Source organism: Eublepharis macularius, chromosome 19 (assembly GCF_028583425.1).
Source record: "Eublepharis macularius isolate TG4126 chromosome 19, MPM_Emac_v1.0, whole genome shotgun sequence".
Taxonomy (NCBI): domain Eukaryota; kingdom Metazoa; phylum Chordata; class Lepidosauria; order Squamata; family Eublepharidae; genus Eublepharis; species Eublepharis macularius.
Window position 1 is genome coordinate 11,398,337 of NC_072808.1, and position 27,400 is coordinate 11,425,736.

The 27,400-nt window shown below is 44.5% G+C and overlaps 1 protein-coding gene across 2 annotated transcripts; it reads right to left on the reverse strand.

Moving 5' to 3' along the window:
- Nucleotides 1–1,664: 1,664 nt before the first annotated feature.
- On the reverse strand, nt 1,665–24,917 carry ENDOU (endonuclease, poly(U) specific). 2 transcript variants are annotated; one of them, XM_055003916.1, is made up of 9 exons: nt 24,825–24,917; nt 15,099–15,233; nt 13,555–13,584; nt 11,908–12,073; nt 10,089–10,291; nt 8,088–8,201; nt 6,267–6,373; nt 5,217–5,359; nt 1,665–3,726 (listed from the first exon to the last, which is right to left on the reverse strand). In XM_055003916.1, the coding sequence occupies exons 1-9, from the start codon at nt 24,913–24,915 to the stop codon at nt 3,612–3,614; spliced, it is 1,104 nt and encodes a 367-aa protein (XP_054859891.1). In that variant the 5' UTR covers nt 24,916–24,917; the 3' UTR covers nt 1,665–3,611. The 2 variants fall into 2 exon arrangements, with proteins under 2 accessions (XP_054859891.1, XP_054859892.1); XM_055003917.1 differs by lacking the exon at nt 15,099–15,233 and having other exon boundaries at nt 24,825–24,915.
- Between the last annotated feature and the right edge of the window lie 2,483 nt (nt 24,918–27,400).

The following is a 27,400-nucleotide window of genomic DNA, read 5'->3' on the forward strand; positions in this document are numbered from 1 at the left end:
TGGATGCCTATGATTATGAAACTTGAAAGCTTTATAATCAAATGAATACTGTGTGTGCTGGAATATAATGGTTTGAATCTAGTTTAAACTGTCCATTTCTACCAATTCCTCCTTCTTACTGCTGACCTCCCTCATGTTCTCTGGGTCCCTCATCTCCCATGAGCAGCATTTCATGGGGCCAAGCTACACATGACGAATGACACTTGAACAGCAAGTGTATTTCTCCCTGTTCACTTGCCCTCCACTCAATCCACTTGCCGTTCAAGTGTCATTCGTCATGTGTAGCTTGGCCCCATGGAGACCGGGGTGGGGGGAGGAAAGTTCCATTCTACCATCCCTATATATCTTATAAATTGTAATATCTGTGGATATTACTGAAGAAGGAGAGGAAGAAGAGGAAGGAGGGAGGAAGGAGGAGGAGGGAATGTGTAACATGTGTAAATGTCCTGACATTTCTGTAAGGCCTGAGGGCCAAGCTACACATGACGAATGACACTTGAATGGCAAGTGTATTTCTCCCTGTTCACTTGCCCTCCACTCAATCCACTTGCTGTTCAAGTGTCATTCGTCATGTGTAGCTTGGCCCTGAGTGGTACAAAAGAGTGTGGAGGGAATCTTTGTCCAGGGGGAGGGGAGCAATGGTAGCCCTGTTTATGGCAACAACAACAATAATATTCAATTTATATACCACCCTTCAGGACAACTTAATGCCCACTCACAGTGTTTTACAAAGTATGTGATTGTTATCCCCACAACAAACACCCTGTGAGGTGGGTGGGCTGAGAGAGCTCTGGGAAAGCTGTGACTGACCCAAGGTTACCCGGCTGGCTTCAAGTGGAGGAGTGGGGAATCAAACCTGCCACCCCAGATTAGAGCCCCGTGCTCTTAACCACTACACCAAACTGGCTCTTGTTACCAACAAGGCTCAGGAGAGTAGAGAAAAAAGGCAGCAAAGTAGGGGTGAAGTGATCAAGAAAGAAGAAAAGTTGTCCATCAGTTTTTAGAGGATTTTTGCTAACAAGGAGCAGAATCCTATGAACACAGAGCAATTCCGGTGGGCACAGCTATACTCTGAGCGCCCCCAAATGGCTGCTCGTCATTTTGCAGCTACGTAGGACAGAACACGGCTGTAGCAGCAAGAGGAAATTGCTCCCCCAAATTCTCCTCTATGAAAAGTATGTGAAAGCTTCGCTAGATGTTCTCTGAGGACTTGATCGTCTGCTTCATATTCACGAAAGATCTGAGATCTATATTTAGCAATCTGGGACATTTGATTTCAGCATCGGATATTTTCTTTGGCGTCTGTACTTGACATTTGAAGGAATCAGATAGTTAACATATCATGGCATTTAGACTGAATAGCCGGCCTGCAACTGTAGTAGGATTTTAACAGCACGTCGCTTATGAAATTTCATTCCTGATGCCTGCCAAAATCAAATCAACCCAAAGAAGCCACCAACAAGTATCTTCCAGCCCAATAAGCCTTCCTCCAACTTAAGTGACTCTTCCATTGGAGAAACGACTGCGACCACTGGAGGGGAAGGTTTCTCAGGCAGGTGGAAGGCTTCAACTTTGATGATTGAATAATCTAACCATTCTAGGATGGAGCTGCAGCTTGGCAAGGCACGCATTTATCAAGAAAACAGCAACATCAAAGCTGAGACCATGGTGTTAATGTTGGTTTATTGCATTATAAAGGTAACAAAGTTTACTGTGCTATCAAACAGGGAGAGATTTCGAAAAACCGCCCCAGATGCATTACATCACTAATGATGCTTACAGCATTTTAAATCTGCACCATTCTCTGACTTCTCTCTCATTCATCTTCACAATAGCCCTGTGAGGTAGGATCCCACGGTTCCTGAATTGTGAGGTCAAGAACTGAGAAATGACAGCTAGCTATAAGATCAGTGGCATGGTTTTACACCCAGGTTTTCTAGACTCGAGTCTTCTCATCTATCTGAACTTAAAGATCCAAGATGACTGGTTATGTGCAGGCAAAGAACGAGTTTTCCCCAACCAATGTGCCAGTCCTCATGGCGAGTGGATCAAGTACGATGTCTTTTAAGGGCATCAGTAATGCATCAAAGAAGAACAATATATTCCATTGAATAATAATACAATAAAACACTTGGTTCCAGCAGCAATGGAATAAAACCAGCAGAGAAGCAGAAAAGCGCCGTCCAGTTGGTCATATGCAGACCAGGCAAAGAATATATAAAATACCACAAGCCATAACATTAGAACGGCCAAGTAAAAGGTGATAATTCAAAAGCCTGAGCAAAGAAGGTTTTTTTGGCTTGGTTTCTAATGGCTACAAGAACAAGTATCGGGCAATCCTTTAGGGGAAGGGCATTCCACAGACAAGGTGCCATTCCTGAAAAAGCCCTGTCTCTAATTGTCACTCATCTCTCTTCTGTAGGACAAACTACAGACGGCAAAGGCGAGGGGCAGTTGCTCAGTGATAGAGCATTTGCTTGGCATCCTAAGTTCATTTCCCAGCATCTTCAGTGAAAAGGACCCGGTGATATGAGAGAGGGGGAACATCACAGGATCCAATCTGACTAGATGATACTGATCTCAAAGGTCACGATTCAGTATAAGCAGGGCTCATTTTGAGGGGGAACGTGTGGGAACGCAGTTCTGGCAGTTCCCCAAAGAGGTCACATGACAGGTGGCCCCGCCCACCTGACTCTGAGCCATTTGGACCTGGATTGGGGCCGAAACGGTCCCAATCGGGCTCTGATGGGTGGTGGATCACTCTCCCGCTCAGCAGCGGCCCCCGTCCTGACCATTTTGGGCCCAATTTCGGCCCTGAATGGCCAGGATTGGGTCCAAAACAGCCAGGATAGCATATCCTGGCTGTGGCATATGCAAATCAGTTATGCTAATAACACACTTCCGGTGATGGCAAGGGGGTGTGGCATATGCTAATGAGTTGTGCTAATGAGTTCCTCCAGCTCTTTTTCTACAAAATGACCCCTGAGTATAAGGCATAAGTTGCCATGTATTATTGTCATGTATTCGCGTGGAAGGATCTTCTCCAGAGACCGGCTCTTCTTATCGCACGTGCATTAGAGATATTGGTTGAACCACTGGCAAGGTTGTATTTAATTGACCTAAGAAGGTTTTGCTTGTGAGCTCAAAAAATGTTTCGGCTCCCTGCGAAATTCCTCTGCGGTTTTACTCAAATCGGACCCTTCAAATCTGCTTGAAATGTTTTTGTGTTTGAAAAACAGAAATGCAAGGTGGTTTTCCTCAACTTTCCTGACTTTTATTTTCTGCTAGTCATCCAAACCCCTTTACCTTCCCTTGAAATTCGACAAATGCTTTCTCAAAATTCACCAAAGTGTGGTGTCAGTGCTGAGGCAGTAAGTTACGTAAAGCAGCAACGCTCCATGTGATTTCTAGCTCTGCTATAGCTGCCAGATGAGCCAGGGAATTCTAGTCTTACAGCCATGTTGCATACTCCATAAAACAAACAACATTCACACAGAATCTAAAGACAACCGATCAGATCTGTTGTAGAACATCTCCTGGTATGGCAGGAGAACAGGAGCACATGCCAGGAGGGTCAGATAGGATCAATCAGGGTGGGACCTCTTGCCTTCTCATGGGGAAACTGCATAAGCAGTGGCAATGTACTTTTTCCCATTGCCATAGGTGGTTTTATCCCAAGTGTACGTCTGGATATCCAGATTATGACTCCCCATTTTTAGATGACACCTAGAAAAGAGAAAGCTGACATTCAGGCTCATCTCTTACCGATCCTGTTCAGTCCGTCCATCATAACACAGCAGGGTATTAATTGATCGTTTCAGGCTGGAAAAAAAGCATTCGCTCTGGATTAAGCCAGTTACAATAGTTGTGTTGCTATTAACAACATGATTTGGGGAGGTAGATGGGTGGGTTTCCATACTATCTCCAGATCACAACTTCATGTCGTCTTCAAAACGAGGGTTGAACCAGAGCATGTTGAGCAGTGAGTTCATAACGCAAAGCATGCAATTCATGCAAAGCAGCGAGCTGTGCATAAGGCAAAGCTTGCAATTCATCCAACGGCTTCAACGTCTACAAAAGGAGAGTCAACTCATCTCTGCGAGCATCTGGTGCTCTCCCTACTCTCAGGGCCAAGCTACACATGACGAATGACACGTGAACAGCAAGTGTATTTCTCCCTGTTCACTTGCCCTCCACTCAATCCACTTGCCGTTCAAGTGTCATTCGTCACGTGTAGCTTGGCCCTATGTTCCAAACTCAGTCCATCCTCACCTTAAAATTGGTCAATGGAAGTAAAAATGGGTATTTTGGCTCCATTCCTCCATACAAACTCAGGACAGACACAGCACCTTGCATACGTGGCGCCAGAGGTGGCCATGATAACTACGTTTCATGGATACTTAAAAGGAAGAGACAAATTCGCAGTGGATTGGTTTGCCAATGGCCATGAATCATGGTAACTAGAGAGAACTTCCATATTCAGGAATGGTATACCTCTGAGTAACAGTTGTGGAGGACACAGGACAATCTTTGTGCCCTAAGTTGTGCAGCCACTGTTAGACTGTTCAGCTTAACGGGGCCTTTACCTTGATCCAGCTAACCAGTTCTTACATGCTTAATAGATCCAGAGGAGTTACCTGTGTTAGTCTGTAGTTGCAAAATAGTAAAGAGTCCAGTAGCACCTTTAAGACTAACCAACTTTATTGTAGTGTAAGCTTTCCAGAACCACAGCTCTCTTCGTCAGATGAAGAACGGTGGTTCTCGAAAGCTTAAGCTACAATAAAGTTGGTTACTCTTAAAGGTGCTACTGGACGCTTAATGTTTCTGAAGAAATTTTTCACTATGGATTCACTTCTCAAGAAGCAAAGATTCTGAAATGGGCACATAGCCCCTAACTGTTCATTTGCTGGCACTGTCATATTCTCCTTACAAAGCTGTGAAAGTGAAAAGATTGTGAAAGTGATAAGATTTTTTTGTGTGAAAGTGAAAAGATTGTTGTTGTGAAAACGTTTTTTCCCCAGAGGTTCAGAGAGGCTTGGGCCACTTCCAACTTTGGAGGCCCCTACCCCTACTAAAAAATAACGACACGTGATGTACTTGAAAACCTGTGTCAAAAAATGAACAAGTATCTAAGTTTGAGGTTTCCTTGACCTTGAGGCCTAGGCCAAATGCCTCTCTTGCCCCCCCCCCATTGGTCTTGCGGGCATGATACTTACACTTTTCCAGGCCTAGAGATATAGCACAATGAGTAGAGGCCAAATTCGAATTCAGGACTGCTTCCAATGAAGGCTGTTCCAACTTCCTTGTAAGTTCCATCCCAGCTGAACTGTATCCCAAGCACATCTGGATAGGAGGTCCACTGAACAGTGAAATCAACATTTGGGAAGTTACTGCTAAATTCATCAACCAGTCCTACCTTACTTCTAAACAACACTAGGTGGCAGGCTAAGACAGGGCTTTGTAAACAGCAGACAGTAGCTGATAGAAGCAACTTAATTATTTGGTCTGTGTGAACAGTAGGGGACAAAACATTTGATGTATCAGGAAGAGGCCAAGAGGAAGGACTAGGGGCCGAGCTACAAGTGACGAATTACACTTGAATGGCAAGTGAACAGACTTGTGTATTCGTCCCTGTTCACTTGTGCTCCACTTGCACTCCACTTGATCACATAGGGCCAAGCTACACATGTCGAATGACACTTGAACGGCAAGTGGATTGAGTGGAGGGCAAGTGAACAGGGAGAAATACACTTGCCATTCAAGTGTCATTCGTCATGTGTAGCTTGGCCCTTGGCCTAAGTAACGTGTCCCAGCCAGAGTGGAATAATGAAGCCAGTAGGGCCTAAATAAGTGAATCGCAATAGCGTTCAAGATTCAGGGCTTTACTGGTGGTGCAGGGAAGAACCACAGGGAAAAATGACAGTCTCTAGATTTTCTCTTCCTCCCCTCATTACAGCAATGAGATTAGCTCATTCTACCCCTTTCCCCTGCAGACCAAACATACTCTGCTCACTGCTTTAAGCAAGTTTTTGGAGTTCTCGGGATTTTTCTTGCCTAAAGCCCATCTGCTGGAAAATAGGAGGCCTGGAGAGAATCAGCCGCCGTATCCCAGAACTCGCCAGCATCTCTACAGTTTGGGGGGACTCCTCTATTGACTAGCACTGCTGGCACATCTGTAACAATGCAGTCCCTTCCACCTCCAGGAGAACATTGATAATCTCTCACGGTGCATCTGGAAGACTGTCGATGTGTTACGCGGTACTCACCGGACCATCATAGTTGTGGCTGAGATAGTTGAGGACACCTTTTTTCTCCTGCAGGTAGAAACTAATCCAGTTGTGGAACCCAGACACTTTTCCTTCCTTGACTTCTCCTAAACGGTAAAGAGTGTGCCTCATTATGAGAATGGGAACGTGGCTCAGTGGGAGAGCATCAGGTTTGCATGCAGAAGGTACCCGGTTCAATCCCCAGCATCTCCAGTTAAAGGGATCGGTGGGAAGTGATGTGAAAGACCTCCACCTGAGACTCTGGAGAACCACTGTCAGTTTCAGTAGATAATTCTGATCTTGATGGACTGATTGTTTGACTCAGTATAAGGCAGCTATTGTGTTGACTGATGTGGTGAAGAGTGCCGTCAAGTCATATCTGACTTATGGAGACCCCTGCTGGGGTTTTCAAGGTAAGAAGATGAACGGAGGTGATTTGCCATTGCCTGCCTCTGGATAGCCTCTGCCTCTGTCTCCCACTCAGTTACTAACTAAGGCCAACTCTGCTCAGACGTCCGAGATCTGATGGGATTGGATAGCTATCTCTAAATATGTGCATTTGAAGGATGCTTCCAGCCAACGAGAAAAATGCCTTTTAATTTATTTTTTCTTATGCACTTTGTTTGTTCATCATGCACAATGCTGTATTATTGAGACCCCCTGCAAAAGGGAAGGCGGCTTAAACTGAGCCGCATCTACTTGTGCTCATTATTGTGCGGGGAGGGGGAAACGGTGGGCAAAGTGACAATGTTCTCCTTCCATCTCCAGACCTCTGCAACGAAACTGACGAGCCTGGTCCATTTCACATTGCTTTTCACCAGAGGTCAGTTTAACCACTTTTTTTTTTAAAAAAAGAAAAAACTAAAGAGTTTCGCTTTAAGAAAGTTATGGGGCAGGAGAAGTGGGGGGATACACAGTCACCAGCAGCATCAGGGATTATACTTCTTTCCTAGACACGGCAATATTGTTATGAACAATTCATATGATGGATATTTTAAAAACTGCAATAAATCAAGTTTTTGGAGGGTGGGACTAGATAGGAATGAGATGATAAAGAGAAGACTTGAAAATGCAACAGTCTGGAAAGGATGTCCCAAGGAGTAAAACATGGCTCTTTCTAAGGAAGTGTGCATAGTAATTAAAGCTATGTACACCCCACAAAAAACTAGTTGCTGCTGAAAGGGACTCAGCTGTCAAGCATCTTCTAACAGGGGATGCTCAGGGGAGGCCATCTGCTTTGTATGTAGAAGGTCTCTGGGGTTTGTATGTAGAAGGTCTCTGGGGTTCAGTCCTTGGTAGAGATGGGCACAAACCAGGAAAATGGCGGTTTGTTGTGGTTCATGGTTCATTGTGTTTCATGAACCATGAACCAGCATGAAATTGCCTGGTTCGCAAACTGGTTCATTTGGTTCTTACGTCATTTCCGGGACAGCAGAAGATCTGCAGAAATCCCGCCCCCCCCTCCATTGTTTAGGAAACTGATTGATCAGCGACAAACAGAAAAATGAACCAAATGAACCAGCCTAAAAATTGTCATGTTTATTAGAAATGTCCTCTGATGAACCACTGGTTCACAAACCAAAAAACCTCCCTGTTTGTGACAAACTGTGGTTTGTATTTCAGTTCGTGCCCATCTCTAGTCCTTGGTGTCTCCAGTTAAAAGGACTAGTGGTCCATTCAGTCCAGTAGGTGATGTGAAAGACCTCTGTCTGAGATCTTGGAAAGCCTCTACCAATCTAAGTGGACAAGTCTGGTCTCGATGGACCTATATTCGGATTCAGCATAAGTCAGCTGCATGCGCATTCACAGCAGTATCCATACCTAGAAAGACATGCTCAAAGCCACTGGAGCTTCCTTCTCCCTTGCCCCTGGAGTAAAGGCCAAACCACATCTCCTTTAAGTCGGCAATAAATTCTGCCTCTGTTCCATAACGATCTGGAGAAAGAGAGGACAGACAGCAAGTCATGTTCCGATTAAAGAGAATCAAAAGAAAAGACAAGCCTGACAAGTCGTTATACCTCCCCGAAACGTTATCCCTTCTTATCCTGGATGTTATGAAATGTGTCATGGTGTTTTACGGCATGGCAGGAGCCTGAAATAAGAGGGATCCGTGAAGGGAGCGGGTTCTTCTGACAGTTCTCAAGGCAGTACTATGCTACAGATCAGGGGTGGCCAAACTTGCTTAATGTTAGAGCCACATAGAATAAATGTCAGATGTTTGAGAGCCACAAGGCATGATGCATTGAAGTGACTTCAGATAGAGAGGTGGGTTTCAGGAAGTGTCCTGAAAGTGACATCACAGGAAAGGGTGGGGTTTTGGTGCAGTATGCTAGATGTGACATCATCAGAAGGGGTGGAGCTTGGGAAGAGCCATCACCTGACTTCACCCCCAAAGTCCCTAGGTATTTTCTGAGTCAGACCTGGCAGCCCCAACGTTTTTATTGAAAATATGAAAGACAAGGAAGGAAGAAAGGAAGGAAGGAAAGAAGGAAGGAAGGAAGGAAGGAAAAGGGAGAGAAAGACATGGAAAGAAAGGAGGAAAGGGAGGGAAATAAACTAAACTAAAGTAAAATGTATGGCCACGGCGATACTAAGAGACCATCAGGAGCCACACAATACATCTAGAAGAGCCACATGTGGCTCCCAAGCATCAGTTTGGCCACTCATTACAGATGTTCATATTAGCTGAGTTGTCACAGTTTCTCTTATCAAGATGGCTTTTTAAATCTCCTTCTTCCGAGAATCCCTGGGCAGCACATGTTCTGCTCTCCAGCAGGGTGTTCGAAGGCTGGGAATTAAGGGAGTTGAGACACATGACTTCATTCAAACCCCAGCTCTGTCACAAAGCTAATCCTGAGCCAGAGACTCTCTCGCTCTGCCTAGCCCACCTCACAGGATCGTTGTGAAGATAAAACAGGGAAGAGAGAACCATGTCTGCCACCCAGAACTCCTTGGGGGGAGGATGGGATACGGATGGACTGGATAGTTTTTATCGTCACAGCAACTCAGGCTGAGGGACAGGGAGAAAGCAACCCAGTGAGGATTTGAACCCACGGATCCAGTACTCTAATCAGTATAGAGGAGGAGGAGTGATATGGCAAGGAAATGTTTTGAAAATAGGGACCACAGTATGGTGAGAATAGATAGTTCAGGAACTGATATTCAAACAGAAGCTCAATTATCTTCCCAGATCACAGAATCTGCAAACATTAGAATGCCAAACCAACATGGACCGGCAGTGTTCACCAGAGGTTTGCTTGCTGTTAGTTAATCACTATACCCTTCCTGGCACCCATCAAGTTTTTTTTAGAAAGTGGGCAGGGCCAGGTGAGGCTTTTGCCCATCACAGCTTTGATTGGCCATTAAAATAATCAAAACAGGCCTTATTGGATCAGACCAATGGTCCGTCTAGCCCAGCCTTCTGTTTCCAGTGGCAGCAGCTTGGTTGCTTCTGGAAAGATCACAAGCCGAGTGCAAAGGCCACCTCTTGCTGTTTCCATGAACATCTGGTCCTTGAAGGTATGCTATCTCTGAAGCTGCCACGGCTAATACCCATTAATCGACCTATCTTTTGTGAATCTTTGAAAGCTGTCTAAGCTAGCAGCCGCGCCTGCATCACAGGTCAGCAAATTCCATACATTTCCATACATTCTCTCTCATATGTGCTATATCATCAGTCTCACTGACTGACACCCCCCTCCCCAAATGTTAGCAGTTGAACAAAAGGAGACCACTTGCCGATAACCATTAGTGCATCCAAAAATCGTAATAATGCAATACATCTCCCCAGTGTTATAGATCTCCTTACAGATGGAGACTTACTCTTGTTATGAAGGAACCTGTAAAGCTCTTGCATGACCGCCGTCTTCATGATTTCCTCCAGGAAGCGATCCTGCTCTTTCAGTTGCTCAGCAGTGAACTCTTCCCCCTTTTCAACCTTCTTGTGATAATTATCAAGCAGCTTAATGAAACTGGCGTAAGTCGGCTTGGAAAAGAGCTTCTCTTCGTTGACAAATGAAAAGAGTCTGTAGAAGAAAGTAAATTCCTCTCAAGAGAAGATGCCAAGGATTGCATTTAGGCCCTTCTGTGTGCAAAGCACAAGCTGTAGCACTGAGCCACAGCTAAGGATGCCAAAAAGCCTTGAGAAAAATGTCCTGGACTTCTGTCTCTTTAGTAGAAGTTTAATGTGGGAAAACCCTCACCTGAATCGCTCAAGCTAGCCTGGGCCGTTTTCACACTTCTTTAAAATAGCGTGATACCCACGGAAGGCTGCCAGCTTCCTCATGCGTTTTTGGATGCCTTCCATTTGCAGGCAGTTATGACAGCACTTTTGTGGCATTTTGGAAACAGATGGCATCAAAAATCACACGAGGAAGCCAGCAGCCTTCTGTGTGTATCACCAGGGGCAAGGCCAGGGTCTCTGGCACCTGTGGCCGTGCACGCAGTGTGCACGTGCGCTCCAGACTGTGTGATGACATCACTGCATGATGACATCATCACACAGCAAAGCCGGCCCCATTGGCCAATGGGAGGCTGGGACAGCGTGCAGAGGCTGCCTGTGCTCTGCACACTGCCCCGGATGCCTGCCATGCCTGGCACCCCCTCTGGCACCCCCTCCAGCTCCTGGTGCCCACGGCGCCCGCCTCACCACCTCAATGGTGTCGCCGGCCCTGTGTATCACACTATTTTAAAGATGTGTGAAAAAGGCCCCGATCTTCTCAGATCTCAGAAGCTAAGCAGGGTCAGCCTTAGGTAGTACATGGATGGGTAATGTAAAGGTAGTCCCCTGTGCAAGCACCAAGTCATTTTTGACCCATGGGGGGGGGCGTGTCGTATCACAACATTTTCTAGGCAGACTTTTTATGGGATGGTTTGCCATTGCCTTCCCCAGTCATCTACACTTTACCCCCAGGAAACTGAGTACTCGTTTTACTAACCTTGGAAGGATGGAAGGCTGAGTCAACCTTGAGCAGGCTACCTGAACCCAGCTTCTTCCAGGATCGAACTCAGGTCCTGATCAGAGCTTGGGCTGCAGTACTGCAGCTTACCACTCTGTACCATGGGGCTCTTACTTGGATGGGAGACCACCAATAAGGTCTAGGGTTGCTCTGCAAAGCCAGGCAATAGCAAGCCACCTCTGCGTGTCTCTTTCCTTGACAACTCCATAAGTCAACTGCAACTTGATGGGAGCAGGGGGGATGTGGAAATGGGAAGCTGATGCTTTTGATGGCATAAAGATAAAAAATATCCCATTAATCCTCTATTCAAGGCAGTTGGCTACTCAAGCCACAGCCTCTGCTTCCTGATCCTTGTCCCTGAACTACTGATGCATACACAAAGGGGATCCTACTCAAATCTCCCAAAGTTAGACACAACTTATGCATTCAACAGCAGCTTGAAATTAAGAAATTGAAATGATTCATTGGGGGTGTCTGTATATTTTGTGTGGCCACTTGCAGACTGGAAAGCCAAGAACCTAGATGGGAATTTCAGCTTTAAAAATTGGAGTGAGAAATGGCCTTCCCCCCGATGCTTCCTATGAGCTGAGATAGTAACCACCGGATTGTTTTCACTTGCTACGCAAAACTCAAGCTCTTCACTCCACTTGGCTGAACGCGCATTGCATATTTTTGGCACTCACGGTTCTGGAGACTGATCCTCCTTTTTCGAAGTCTGGGATGTTAAAAACTGCTTGTTAAGGGTGATGTCAGACTCCGCTGCTTTGTTGCTGTCACTTTGGTAAAGTTGCTCGGATATTTTTTGAAGCTCTTCCTGACTGATGGCATCCTCACTTCTGGAGAATCCCTCTGTGTGAGAAGTCATTGTCTTACCACAAGGACAAAGAAGGGCAAGGACTGTAACAGGCAGACCCTATATGCCATAGGTGGCTGAAATCAGGATGGCCAGAGATCCATCACTGGCCTGCACTGGGCCAGAATGGTGTAGTGGTTGGACTGGGACCCAGGAGACTATGAATACCCACTCTACCTTGGAACCTTGCTTGGAACTTTGGGCCAATCACTCTCTTGTGGGCAGGAACAGACATGAATCCTGGCACTCGCACAAACACGTGTGATTTGTAACGTCTGTTTTGGATCTAAGTCTAACCTCTAAGAGTCTCTCTACACATTATAAAGTACCTAGGGACACTCAAGTGATCCTCATTTCATGTATCCCCCCTCCAATTTTCCATGAACTTGCTCTCACAGTCACACTTCAATTTGCTCCGCATCTCATGTTTGATATCAGCTCCTTCGCAACTGCTAAAAGTTTCCCCCACCTCCGTTCACTGAAATGCAGATTTTGACATTTTCTTGCGTCTTAAAGAAATGGAAATTGGCTATTCAAAGGACCCTACAGTATCGTGTAGATAGGTTTTAATGTATTTTTATAGCTTGAATTTTAATGTGTCTTTATTCTGTTACTCTGGTTTTGCTGTAGAGACTTGCGCTGGTTATATAATTATTAAATTATTAAATTATATAATTATATAAATTATTATATAATTATTAAATTATTAAATAATTTAATTATTAAATAATTTAATTATTAAATTATTAAGAATTAAATAAATCTGAGGGCATCTGAGGGACCCTACAGTACTTGTTCTTGCAGCAAAAGCAGAGCAGAATTGGTGCTTTGCCCTCCAGTATCACTTGCAGATGCAGTCACACAAAGGGAGCTCCTGTGAAATTGGCATTCATGTGTATTGAGCAAGAACAGCCTGCACACAAATTAAGGACTAGACATATAACCCTGCACTTGAGCATCCCTAGGTACTTAGTAATGTGTAGAGAGACTCGAACAGTATGATCCTAAGTGCAGTTATTCCAATCTAAGCCCACTGAAATCAATGGGCTTAGACTGAAGTAATTCTTCTTAGGATTGCACTGTAAGCCACAGGGTTTTTGTGAAAACAAAAAGAAGGCCTGGAGAATGATGTTGTGTAAGCTGCTTTGGTTTTCCATTAGGGAAAAAAGTAGAGTATTAATATCTAAACAAATACTGACTCTCTCCAGTTGGAAAACACACTGGGGAGAAAAGTGGGTAAGGCGCAATAACAGCTTAATAGATGATTTTGAAGATGATTTCTTCAGGGGTATTTATATAGACAATGCATCTCTTTCTGGAAGACATTAAGGGATCTGCCGAGCAAGACCAGAAAACCTCCTGTCTTTGTCCGGGACATTCCAGCATGTGAAGATATTCAGGCATACAAATATCTACTGATGTATCGTTTCAGTTTACATGTCAAGCATCTCATCTGGAAAGTACTTCAGATACTCACCATCAGACGCTGCATTCGTTTCTTTGCTATCTGTGTTAACAGCAAAAGACGGGAGAAATTAATTCATATGACCCATATAAAAGCCTCTTGGGTTATGTATACTTGTTTTTAACAGCAATCCAAAGACCTCAGTGATAAGGAACCTTCTCTGCTAGGCTCCAAACCCTTTAAAACATGCAAAGCCACTTATTTCAGTAGACATTTCTGTTTTACCAAACACTTGTGCCACAGGTAGAACTCCTATATGGAAAGGCAGATATAAATATGATTTTCACAAAAGGATTTTTTTCCAGTGACCACCTTACTGTGATACATCTTCATCCTTGTGGTTTTTATGATGGCATAATGGGAGAGTACACTTATCCTCCCGATGTACATGATCACCATTTTTTATGAATAGGAAAAGGTGCCTAATTTCCAGCTTGGGTATGTGTGAAAATGTAGTTTCAAAAATCCAGGTTTCCAATTGTGTGTCCCAAAGCTGGAAATTACACACATTATCCTGCTTGTGCAAAACAACGGCCATGTGCATCAAGAGGATCTCGCATAACGTGATCCCCACATATAGACAATTGCATTGCCAAAATTGTAGTGGTTGCTAAACAAAATTTGTTGCACATGGGCTATCATTCACTGCAGATGGAAGAATCCCAACGGATTGGTTCACAACCACATGGCTCATCAAACACACTCTTTCACATCCGTCTCATGGTCAATTTGACTGTTGCAATAATGTTCCCCACTTTTTAATTGGGAAAAAATTATGTAATAGTCAGACTTGTTTTTGCAGTGTGGAATAACTAGCAATATCTCAGGTTGTTCTGTTAGATATCAGCACCACCATTGTTGTTATTATGTGATGACTGGGCTGCACAGGGTGCATTCGTCCTTCTCAGTTGGCATTCTTCTGCCAACAAAAATGCCAAACTATCTATCTGAGTTAATTATTCCAAACTATAGAAGGGCTTTTATGCTAGCATGCCTGAATGCTCCGTCTTCAACAGTAACACTAGGAAAATTCAGTGGAATTCCATATTCAGATAGACTTTACAATTGTGGCAGCAACAAAAATGACTCTGCAGACCACATTTTCTTTGACTGTCTCAAATTTTCAGAACCAAGAGCTGAACTGATCTCTCCTTTATTTAATCAGAACACTTTTTCTCCAAAGAAAAAGAAAAACAAACTACTCTGTGCGTGGTGAAATTTTCGGCAGCTGTTGTTAAGCTACAAGATAATTTAATTTTTAGGTTCTCCTCTCATGCGATGAGGGTTTGCTGTTTATGACTTAGGTTGTAAAAACAGTAAGAAGTAAAAATGTTTGGGCTGGAGCTTTTTGGTCCTTCACCGACTTAGATTTTATCAAAAACTCCAGGAGTCAGTGAGGTATTGCCTTAGTATGTGGCATATTCCAAGTACTGCGGCTGTTTGCAACTGTTCAGTTGTTGTCCTGACTATGCCGATATCACCTATTTATTATTATTGTTGTTGATGTTGTTATTGTTGTTAATACTACCACCACCACCATTTAGGAAGTCACTCACCCTGCCCGCAATGGATATGGTAATCATCACAGCAGTTCTGATATTTTTCACATTTAGCATTACAATGACAGACATCTTTGCGGTTGTATTTTTCATTACATCGCCCTTTGCAGGAATCCGATGCAGTATACAAAGCTGAAAGGAAGGGGGGGGGGAGTCTTGAACCAAATAGTTGTATTGCAGGCAATCAGAGTCAGTAGTGGAAAAGTGGATACAACCAGGGGTTTTTTTCTGGGAAAAGAGGTGGTGGAACTCAGTTGGTTGCCCTCGGAAAAAATGGTCACATGGCTGGTGGTCCCGGCCCCTGATCTCCAGACAGAGGGGAGTTTAGATTGCCCTCTGCACCACTCCAGCGGTGCTCCAGCAGCGCGGAGGGCAATCTAAATTCCCCTCTGTCTGGAGATCAGGGGGCGGGGCCACCAGCCATGTGACCATTTTCAAGAGGTTCCAGAACTCTGTTCCACCACATTCCAGCTGAAAGAAAGCCCTGGATACAACCCGTTAAATGTATAGCTACAATATTTGGGAACCCTATTCTTCAACTTAGCACTGGATTCTTATTCTTATTAATGCTATGTCTTTGTAAACTTGTGTTTATTTACCCTATGGCATTGTTTATGGAAATATCCTTGAAATTGGCTGTACTGGTCTCACACTGTGTAATCCGCCTTGAATCTCAGGGCCAAGCTACACATGACGAATGACACTTGAACAGCAAGTGTATTTCTCCCTGTTCACTTGCCCTCCACTCAATCCACTTGCCGTTCAAGTGTCATTCGTCATGTGTAGCTTGGCCCTCATCTGTTCACTTGCCAGGCAAGTGTAATTCATCACTTGTAGTTTGGCTCTTTGTCATTACTTGGGGATAATAAGAGAGACTCTTTCCTGATCCAATGACATCCCCAGAGGCTGGGCTGGGAGATTCCAAGTAGAGTTGCCATTTGCCTGTTGCTGGTGGGGTAACCCCTACCAGCACTCAATAGGTCAGCAGAGGGAAATGGCTGTGTGTGTGTGCAACAGCATCCCATGATGCCACATCCCTTTCAGCTGTGTAACCGGAAGTGACATCATCTCATCGGGGGATGCTCTAGGATTCAACTGAAACTCGATGGTTTTCATTATAGAAGTTCAAATGAATCCTGGAGCATCCTGTAACATGGTGATGATATAACTTCTGATTATACAGCTGGAAGTGATGTCACAGCATTGTGGGGCACTGTTATGGTAAGACCCCCCCCTCCTCCAGTCTCCCAGCTGGCAACTCTAGTTCCAAGTCAAACTTCCTCCTATGATGGACGGAGCTCTTTACGTCCATATGAAGCTCTTCTGAAGCACCTCCTACTCCAGTGGTGTAGAGAAAAGCCAGGACTGACTTTATGCTTTTGGGAAGAAGCACGTGGGTGCCAGGAAATATGTCAATAGGTGCCACATTGGTCTCACTGCCCTAGACAGAGTTATGTTTGCTACGGAGGGGAGGAGTTTGTGTTAGCGCATCATACAAAGAAGTTTCCATTTCTTCTGTAATATTTCTGCCGTTTCACAAATAAACACTTCTGGCTCTGACATTCAGAAGCCTAATTGGATGCAATCGATCATTCATGCCAGCAGGTGGCACAGGGAAGCAGGAACACTTATTCAGTATTAAGCTAACAAGACTATCCCTGTGCTTGGTGAAGAGAGAGTGACGTTTGACATTGTGAGGCATCCCGCAAAGGTGGAGGACAACGGCTTGTCTTCTGGCTGCAGGACATGGTGGTAAGAGGTGGGTTAGACCTGGCTAGAGGAGATCTTGAAGCAGCAAGGTTTGAGGCCTCATTGACTTTCTTTAATGAGACTTTCCCTTTGGGGAAAAAAAAAACATTTTCAATGCAAGGGCTAACTTCATGCTACAAGCTATGGCACACCACTGTGATGTAGTGGTGAGAGCATCAGACTAAGGGCCAAGCTACAAGAGACGAATGACACTTGAACGGCAAGTGGATTGAGTGGAGGACAAGTGAACAGGGAGAAATACACTTGCCGTTCAAGTGTCATTCGTCACTTGTAGCTTGGCCCAAAGACATGGGAATTCCAGGCTGAAATACCCACTGAGCCATGAAATTTAGATGGCAAACTTGGGCCCTCTCAGCACAGCCTACCTCTACAGTTGCCGACCACCAGATGGTGGCTGGAGATCTTTGAGATCTACAACTGGCCTCCAGGCCACAAAGATCAGTTCTAATGCAGAAAATAGCAACGAGACCAGTAGCACTTTTAAGACTAACCCACTTTATTGTTGCATAAGCTTTCGAGAACCACAGCTCTCTTCGTCAGATGCATGGAGCGTATTCTCTAGCCAGTTTTCTTCATATCCCCCATGCATCTGACAAAGAAAGCTGTGGTTCTTGAAAGCGTATGCATCTGACGAAGAGAGCTGAGGTTCTCGAAAGCTTATGCATCTGACAAAGAGAGCTGTCGTTCTCGAAAGCTTATGCATCTGACAAAGAGAGCTGTGGTTCTTGAAAGCTTATGCATCTGATGAAGAGAGCTGTGGTTCTCGAAAGCTTATGCATCTGACAAAGAGAGCTGTGGTTCCCGAAAGCTTATGCTACAATAGAGTGGGTTAGTCTTAAAGGTGCTGCTCGACTCTTTACAGTTAAAATAGACTGCCTTCAGTTATGTGTGATCTATTGCCAGGTTTAAAATTCAGAAAGCAAAAGTGCTTATTCCAGATCTTCTCACAGTTAAGACATCACTAATCCGTCTTAAGCTTTCCTGAGTATGCACTGCCAACTGAGAGCGGAAGCAAGACCTAGTCAGATCAAGCTTCACTCTGACCAGCATTTCTTGGCAAGCAATCTAACAACCAACCTGCATGAAGGTAGTCTTCTAACCCAGAACTTCTAACCCAGGACAGTGTTTTCCATCAGACAAATGCCCATTTGGGTTCACTGACTTGTTGATTTGCAACTTCTTCACTAGCTCTTAAAAAAAAACCACACATCTGGCCACGTTTTGACACAGCTTCTCCAATGCTCACATGTATGAAGGATCTCAGCAGGGTAAAATGCCATAGATTCCACCCTCCAAAGCAATCATTTTCTCCAAGGGAACTGATCTATGCAGCCTGGAGATCAGTTGTAATTCTGGGAGATATCCAGTCATCACTTGTGTGGGTGGAAATTTTCATCTGGCTCTAACTCATAGTCCAAATATTCATCTGTCTTCAAAATCTCGTACATCAGTCCAAAGAGTTCATTTAGCTGCTCTCTGCTTTGTTCTTGTCTTCCTATAGAATTTTTTTTATTTTTTTCATCTTTGCAGTTTAACAGTACAATACTTACGCATGCTTTCCTTGGAGTAAGCCTCATTGATCAGACTTGAATAGAATTCTGAGTAGACCTACTTGGGATTGCTCACTAATAATGCAGTCCTTACACAGAGCGACACCCTTTGGGAGTCAATGGGTTTAGAAGGGGTTAACTCTTGTTTTGGGTTACTCTGCTGCCTCGTCTGTCTTCAGCCTGCATTTGTTTTGCAAGAGTTTGTGTTCTTTTTTTAAAAAAATTAAAATTTTAAAGGGAGGCTTTCTTGCCTTTTATGGTTTCTTTCACACTATTAAAACTCACTGGCGTCCACTTAGGGCCAAGCTACACATGACGAATGACACTTGAACGGCAAGTGGATTGAGTGGAGGGCAAGTGAACAGGGAGAAATACACTTGCCATTCAAGTGTCAATCGTCATGTGTAGCTTGGCCCTTAGACTCACGTGCACTCTTTTGTAATCTATAAAATTTATTTTATCTGCGTCTGTATTGGACTCTAATATTTCTGGAAATGGTTGAGATTTAGGGGGTGGTATCTGGGTAGGGTGGGGTTTGGTGAGGGGCTAGAGTTTAGCAAGGTATAATGCTGTAGAGTCCACCCTTCAAAACAGCCATTTGCTCCAGGGGGACGGATCTCTGTCATCTGCAGATCAGTTGTCATTCTGGGAGATCTCCAGGCCCCACTTGGAGGTTGGCATCCCTACATTATGTCCCGCTCACTCGACGTTCACAATAAGGTCATCACATTTCATCATCGGTACAGAAATCAGCCTCAAGGCCTAGCACACTGAGCATAAGTCAATGGAAATAAAAATAAAAACATCTTCACCTGGCACCTAAAAAGATTGCATTGCGTAAATTTCTCAAGAGAAAGCTGTCTCACAGGGCCAAGCTACAAGTGACAAATGACACTTGAACGGCAAGTGTATTTCTCCCTATTCACTTGCCCTCCACTTGATCCACTTGCCTTTCAAGTGTCATTCGTCACTTGTAGTCATAGTGCCGCCATTCAAAAGGCCCTTTCCCGAGTTATGGTTGCCAGGTCTCCTGGGGCCCAAACTGAGAGATAGAAGGGGGATGAGTTTAAGGGAGACATGTGCAGGGAAAACCTACTCTGTGTGTGCGTAAACCCAGTCGACCTTCCTTAATGGCATTGCGTCTCGATATACCATCCCAGATGAATTACTCCAACCTTTGGAAAGCAATGTTAACTTAAGGGAATGGGTATACAAAGAGGATGTCCTAACTGACAATTTTTTAGTCAGTAAAACAAAATTTGCCCCATGATATAAAACCATCAAAAAAGACCACATTAGAGCACGTTATCTGACTGACATCACAGGGCCAAGCTACAAGTGATGAATGACACTTGAACAGCAAGTGTATTCCTCCCTGTTCACTTGCCCTCCACTCAATCCACTTGCCGTTCAAGTGTCATTCGTCACTTGTAGCTTGGCCCTATGTTTTAAGTTGTCCCTTATACCAGGAAGCAAGGGTAAAATTTCTCACAAATATTTTATCTAGTCTCCATCTTCTGTCTGACTTTGATAAATTACATTTTATTCTTTCATATACAGACCCTTTTATTTCGAATAGGCTGGCTGCTAGGAAAATAAGGGCAAATGTGGTAGCCAGGAGGAGAGTAAACACGTGACATAGATTAGAAACCGTCTGGTTTTAATGTTGTTTAATGTTTACATTTTAGGCAAAATGCATTTTATAGTAACTACTCTGTGTGTTCGTGCGAAGTGCACGCTCTCTCTGGAGGCTTCTTTGTCCTGCCACGAACGATGGCCATTTCCACACTACTCACCTTCATCTGGTACGCTGCGCAATGTCGCGAAAAAAACGTGGAAGATAGCACCTTCACGCGCAAGATGTCGCGCAAAACTCGCGTGAGAAGACGCTATCTTCCGTGTGTTTTTTGCGACTTTGTGCAGCGTTCCAGATGAAGGTGAGTTGTGTGGAAATGGCCATCACTCTCATTTCCCACACCTTTTTCTTACCACCAGCCAGGTAAGAGGTGGCGGGGGGCAGAGGCTGGGTTCCCAGCCCCCAGCCCCCCCCCCCCCCCCGAGGGACTGGGAACTCTATCCCAGGTAGTCTTCTGACTTCACTGTGGGCCAAGCTACACATGACGAATGACACTTGAACGGCAAGTGGATTGAGTGGAGGGCAAGTGAACAGGGAGAAATACACTTGCCGTTCAAGTGTCATTCGTCATGTGTAGCTTGGCCCTCAGTACGGCCTCCAACAAAGTTCTTAAGACATGACAGACGTTTACAGAAACAGGCATTTCAGTCCAAATTACTGAGGAGGTCTCTAAAGTTTACAACCCTCACTTTGTCCAGAAACAAATTGGGACTTCAATGTACATCTTCCAGGACAACTTATAATACGAACTAGAACGTGATTGATCTTCAATATTTGACTTACCCGATTCCTCCCACATTTCCCTGGCAATTCGGCCAAAGACTTATTCTGAACTTATTCTGAAGTCTCCTCTGGCTGTACCATCAGGCTGATTCTGGACTGCCCAGACCAGAAACCCTGAGACATCATTTCAAAGCACTGTTTAGACCCACCTACTCGCACACTAATGGAACACAGGGTAAAGGTCATTCTTTTTATGGCTTTAATCTCTACAAAGCCAGGCACAATAACTGCAAGGCTAGTCGAACAGCAAGGCTAGCCGAACAGCATAACAGCTAAATATCTTCTTTATCTTTCTTTCGAGCTTTCACTCCACCAGTTACGGCCACTGCTTAAAAGATCAGTGGCTCACAGCTCACCTCTGGGCTCAGTCTTTTGGCTCCTAATTATAGAGCAGGAGCAATAGCTGCAAATTATAGTGTGCTGTTCAAGAGGGATGACGGGCGTAGATTTCACCATAATGTATCAGTAGAACTTGTTGTACTACATATATACAGAATTTCTGTGCGTGAGACTGATCCTGCAAGTCTTTAGGAGTTTGTTAGGGTCAAGCTACAAGTGACGAATGACACTTGAACGGCAAGTGTATTTCTCCCTGTTCACTTGCCCTCCACTCAATCCACTTGCCGTTCAAGGGTCATTCGTCATGTGTAGCTTGGCCCTCAGATTATCCTTGGCAATCTGGCAGTGATCAGGAAGTGAACTAGGAAGCAAGCAGCCAGCGAAGCAGGGATAAGCCACCTAAGATCACGTTGTGACCATTAGAGTGGTCCCTCAGGACCAAGCTACAAATGATGAATGACACTTGAATGGCAAATGGACAGACTGTGGGCCAAGCTACAAGTGATGAATGACACTTGAATGGCAAGTGGATTGAGTGGAGGGCAAGTGAACAGGGAGAAATACACTTGCTGTTCAAGTGTCATTCGTCATGTGTAGCTTGGCCCTTAGCCCTCACATGTATTCCTCCCTGTTCACTTGCCCTCCACTTGCCCTTGATCACGTAGTGATCAAGCGGAGTGCAAGTGAACAGGGAGGAATACACGTGAGTCTGTTCACTTGCTGTTCGTCATTCATCACTTGTAGCTTGGCTCTCGGTGGAACAGGCTTCCTCGGAAGGTGGTGGGCTCGCCTTTGGAGGTTTTTAAGCAGAAGCTAGATGGCCACCTGGCAGCAATACTGATTCTGTGAACTTGGGCAGATCATGAGGGGGAGGTCAGGAAGGGTTACATCAGTGCTTAGTTCTTCTGGCCCCTTCTTACATGCCCAGGGTAAGGCCAATCACCACCTAGGGGGTCAGACAGCAATTTTCCCCGGGCCAGTTTGGCTAGGGATCCTGATGGTGTTTTGCCATCTTCTGGGCATGCAGTAAGGGTCACTGGGGGTGTGGGGGGAGGTAACTATGCATTTTCTGCATTGTGCTGGGGGTTGGACTAGATGACCCTAGAGATCCCTTCCAACTCTATGATTCTATGATCTAACTGAAGATCCAAGCCAGACCTGCCAATGGGACTGGTGTCGCCAACCCCAAGGTGGGGCTTGGAGTTCTCCTGCAATTACACCTGATCTCTAGAAAATGGGCATCATTTATTTGGAGGAAATGGCAGCTTTGGAGGGTGGACTTTACAGTATCACCCCACGTTCTGCCCCCAAATTTCCAAGAATTTCCCAACCCAGAGGTGAGACCCTATTGGCCTTGTGCCACTTGAACAAAGCTGAGCTAATAGCTACAATTTTTTATTTTATTATTTATTTATTTACGTCATCTATAGTCCGCCTTTCTCACTGATACTCAAGGCGGATTACCGAATGTGAGATTAGTTCATTCAATATCAAGGATCCATAAACAATGCCATACGGTAAATAAACATAAGTTTACAAAGACATAACATTAGTAAGAATCCAATACAGAGTTGAAGAAATGCTGAAACAGAACATAAGCAGTTCTAGAGCTGACATTAGACCACATGAAGCACAAGTAGCTCACAGGAGCGCATATTTAAAGTGACAGATAGTACATAAGACAACATAGTGGTGAAGTTTATGGTCCTTAACTCATTAGCGAAGCATCTGAGAGCCCCTCCCTACAACACAAAAGCCTTTTTGAATAATTCGGTTTTGCATCATTTGCAGAAAGCTAGGAGAGCGGGGGTGCTCCTGACCTCAGGCAGGCCATTCCACAGGGCAGGGGCCACCAGAGAGGAAGCCCTTGTATGATTTCGCCCATGTGCAATGCAGTAACAGGCAGGTCAGCAGTGCCCAGTTTGAGCAAGTTCCCACAGAGGCACCCCCCCCCCCAAAAGCCCCTTGAGCTGCTGCCACAGTCCAAGATTCAAGAACCCCACTGCCTTACACAACCATATTGAAATAGCACACCCCACACTGCTTTCCAAGGATGCTCAACCTGATAAGCGTAGCCTTTGTTGGATCTTGAGAAGACAGGAATGCTGTTATTTTAAGGACTCATCAAGAGCCTCTTCTTCTGTTCTGTTTGGTCCATGGCTGGTACTATTAAACGAACAATCACTGTGATTTATGGATACTTTGTTCTATTATTATTAAAATTACATCTAATCCTTACTAATTACAAATTGGAGTGTCCTGCTGTCTAGTAATAAAGCAATAGGTTTTATCCTGATTAAGGAAAGGGTTTTTTGGACTGGCTTGCTTACTATGTAAATATTGATTTGCAAACAAGAGGAAGATAACTTATGAGGAAGGTCAACTACGAAAGGGGCTTAACATCTTGATGCTTGTCCACTACTACTCATAAAATCTGTTTCACAATACTACAAGGGTGGGACTTTTCTAATTTTGTGATACAGCATCACTTTACTTGTTGTGATAATTTTCTATTATCTATGTAATTTGTCAGGATATGTAATTTTAATAATAATATAACAAAGTAGCCGTAAATCACAGTAAGTGTTTTTTGGTTTTTAACATTGTGACCTCATTTTGTTTTTCTGGGGCTATTAAGTGAACTTTCTTGGTTGATCATTTCATTTTATTCTGAATAAATATTTTATGGAGGTAAAGGTAAGGTAAAGATAGTCCCCTGTGCAAGCACTGTGTCATTACTGACCCATGGGGGACGTCGCATGATGACGTTGTCTTGGCAGACTTTTGTTACAGGGTGGTTTGCCATTGCCTTCCTCAGTCATCTACACTTTACCCCCAGGAAACTGGGTGCTCATTTTACCAACCTGGAAAGGATGGAAGGCTGAGAGCCAAGCTACAAGTGACGCCTGACACAGGTTGGACACTTGTCAGCTTCCCTCAAGTTTTGATGGGAAATGTAGGTGTCCTGGTTTTACAGCTGTAATGGAGAGCCAAGCTGTAAAACCAGGACGCCTACATTTCCCATCAAAACTTGAGGGAAGCTGACAAGTGTCCAATCTGTGTAAGGTATCACTTGTAGCTTGGCTCTGAGTCAACTTTGAGCCAGGTACTTGAACCCAGCTTCTGCCAGGATAGAACTCAGGTCATGACGTGAGCAGAGCTTGGGCTGCAGTACTGCAGCTTACCGCTCTCTATATTATCTCTGCGCCCATATTCTATTAAGATGCTGATTTGTGATGATGTTGTAGAGATTCTGTATGTATGTACTGCTGTATGCTGTTTTAAATTGTGGATGTGCGTGTTATAAGTTCTGAGCTTGAGACCTTTGGTCAAATGAGCCAACAAATAAAGAAAAAAGTTGATCATTTTTTTTTAAAAAAAGACTGCCCTGCAAATTGGATTTGAATCCTAATTTTATGAAGGCTGCAATTCTAGATAACTGAATGCACAAGCAAGGGGGGTGTACATGGCAATTTTAGAAAAGTGCCCCCCCTTTTCCTTTCCCCTCACTCTTCCCACTTCATAGAGGATGCTTGCTGGCATCCTCTAGTTCATAACAAGGTTCTTCCTCTGGATCTGGCAAGAGCAAACAATTAAGCAGTTTCCTGTCGGAGGAGGGATCTCGTAAACTCCCTCAAAACTTACAGTTGGAGGCCATGCTGCAGGCAGCTCCTAGCAGGAGAAGAAATACTCCGGTCTTCATTATCCCAAGAAGTCTCCAAGGCAGGACCAGCATTAACAAAACAGCTGTCTTTGACTGCTGTGTGATTATATATGGGGCGGTTTGTGTGAAGCAAGGTAAGGAGGAGCCTTTGAGGATGGAGGAGAGATACCATGGCATCACACAGGGGTGGGGAGAGGCGTGTGCGCGGGTGTCAGCCAGGGATGCTTCTGCTGGAGTTGCGAGTCCGTGCATTGCGTTGCGATAGCCATCAAATTAAAAGAGGCATCTGGCAGGAAATTCTCGTTTGCAGCTCGTGTTGAAAGAGGTGTCTGCCTCTAGGACAGAAGGGACATCACAAGGCAGCCACTCTGTGCTTGCAGAGTTTTATGCGTGTGTGTGAATCTTTGAAAGCCTAACTGTTGCTTTAGTGATTTTGAAATTGTAACGGCTGAGTCATGAATTAAAAAGTCATGGGTTCAAATCTCCCGGCTGCCATGAGCTCACCAGGTTGGCCCTGCACAGTCTACTCTTTGTCCCACATTTGCAGTAAGAGAGAAATAATACTAACCTGTTGATAATGTACGTATATCACGATTCGAGTATAGCAACAAAATTTTCAGAGTATAAGCTTTCGAGCGTCAAAGCTCCCTTCTTCAGCTCCCTTCTTCAGAGGGAGTTCTCTTCTTCTTTAACCCTTCCCACCAGATGTTCCACCACCACCCTGTTTTAACAGCTTAATTGCACCTGAAAATTATATCGGCTATTGCCTGTGGGTTTTATCCAAGTGAAGCTGAACAAATAACTATACAATGGTTACTGCTATCCTGGAATTTATTTATTACTACAGTTATAACTGCTTAAGATTTTATAATGTTTTTATGGCTAATTGTATATTTATTGCTGTAAAAGAAGTAATCTGCCCTGAGCCAACTTGCAGGGAGGGCTGAATAGAAATCCAATAAAATAAATAAATAAATGAAGAAGGGAACTTTGACTCTCAAAAGCTTATACCCTGAAAATCTTGCTGGTCTTTGATGTGCTGCTGGACTTAAATCTTGCTGTTCTACTGTAGATCAACACAGCTACCCACCTGAATCTGTATGTAGGGATGGCAGAAATAATTTATAAGGTGTTCTTTGATTGGAACAAGGTGTATTATTGTGGTTTGCAGGCCATTGGAGATCTCTGATGTGCTTTCACATGGGATCACAGTGAAAATGAAAGTGAGAAAATGCTAAAAAATATCCCAGAACACATGTTGGAAAATGCCAAATGAAAATTCCATTCGATCCTCTGATGTAGCAGTTGTCCTGAAGGGTGGTATATAAATCTATTATTATTACTGAGTTGAGATGGGCACGAACCAAAATACGAACCAACAGTAAGCACAAACCAGGTCGATTCGTGGTTCGTGAACCGCAGTTCGTCAGATCCCCTTTCTGATGAACCGCCACAAACTTTAGGCTGGTTCATTTGGTTCGTTTTTTTGGTTTGTGACTGCAGACAGCCTGGTACCAATCAATCAGTTTCATAGGCAACAGGGGATGGACTTCCTGCAGACCTTCTGACCCGGAAGTGACCTTCTGCTGACCCAGAAGTGATGGTTTTCTGACCCAGATGTGACGTTTTCACGAACCAAACAAACCGGTTCGTGAACCAGGGGAAGGTTCATGAAAGTTCGCGGTTCATGGTTAGTGAAATTTGACAAACCATGAACCACATGGTTCAGTTTTTTTCCAGTTCGTGCCCATCTCTATTACTGAGTTCTTGAGACAAGGGGGAAGATGGCTTGCTACTTTGTGGTGTTACGTACTTCGGTGTGTACTTTTGTGCTTCAGTGGCTCTTTGTTCAGAAGCTCTGCCAAGCCAATTTTGTGTAACTGGTCAGTCAGGAATATATCTGAGGAGGAGGAGGATAGCCTAACCTCTTTTGCACACAGAAAGCTTTATAACCTAGTGGCCACATTGCCGATTTCAGATTGTCCTGTGGGATGCAACCAAGAACAGACTGCTTTCTCAGACATTCATACATACTAATTCTACTTCTCTTTCCATATGCTTTCCCCAAAGGTCCCTCTTCCCCATTCCAACATTAAGCCCCCCTATTTAGGACTGCTTTCCCCCGCACACTGGTAAGGCCTTGTCTCAACAGTGAAGTGCCTTGCACAATTAGACTGTGATAGCTACTGTGGTGCAGTGGCTGTTGGTAGGGATGCCAGCGGCCCAGCTGGGGCAGGGAATCCCCCACCTGCACCTTTTGCCCCCTGGCCCTCGCTCACCTGGCCAGTGGGTGGGAAAGGAGGGAGGAGGCAGGCTGAGGGCCAAGCTACACATGACGAATGACACTTGAACAGCAAGTGTATTTCTCCCTGTTCACTTGCCCTCCACTCAATCCACTTGCCTTTCAAGTGTCATTCGTCATGTGTAGCTTGGCCCTGAGAGTACTTGGCAAAATGGTGCCTGCATGTGCTCTGGAAACCCTCTAATGTCATTTCCAGCAGAAACGGGAAGCAACAGCCCATGCTACATTATGTCACACTATTTAGGTAGGAGAAAA

Coding starts and splice junctions, on each gene's coding strand:
- ENDOU (XM_055003916.1), bottom strand. CDS start 24,915: ATGCTGGTCCTGCCTTGGAGACTTCTTGGGATAATGAAGACCGGAGTA. Junction 15,234..24,824: donor CTGCAGCATGGCCTCCAACT/GTAAGTTTTGAG, acceptor CCTTCCTTTCAG/CTTTGTATACTGCATCGGAT. Junction 8,202..10,088: donor CAGGTTCCTTCATAACAAGA/GTAAGTCTCCAT, acceptor CTCTTTCTCCAG/ATCGTTATGGAACAGAGGCA.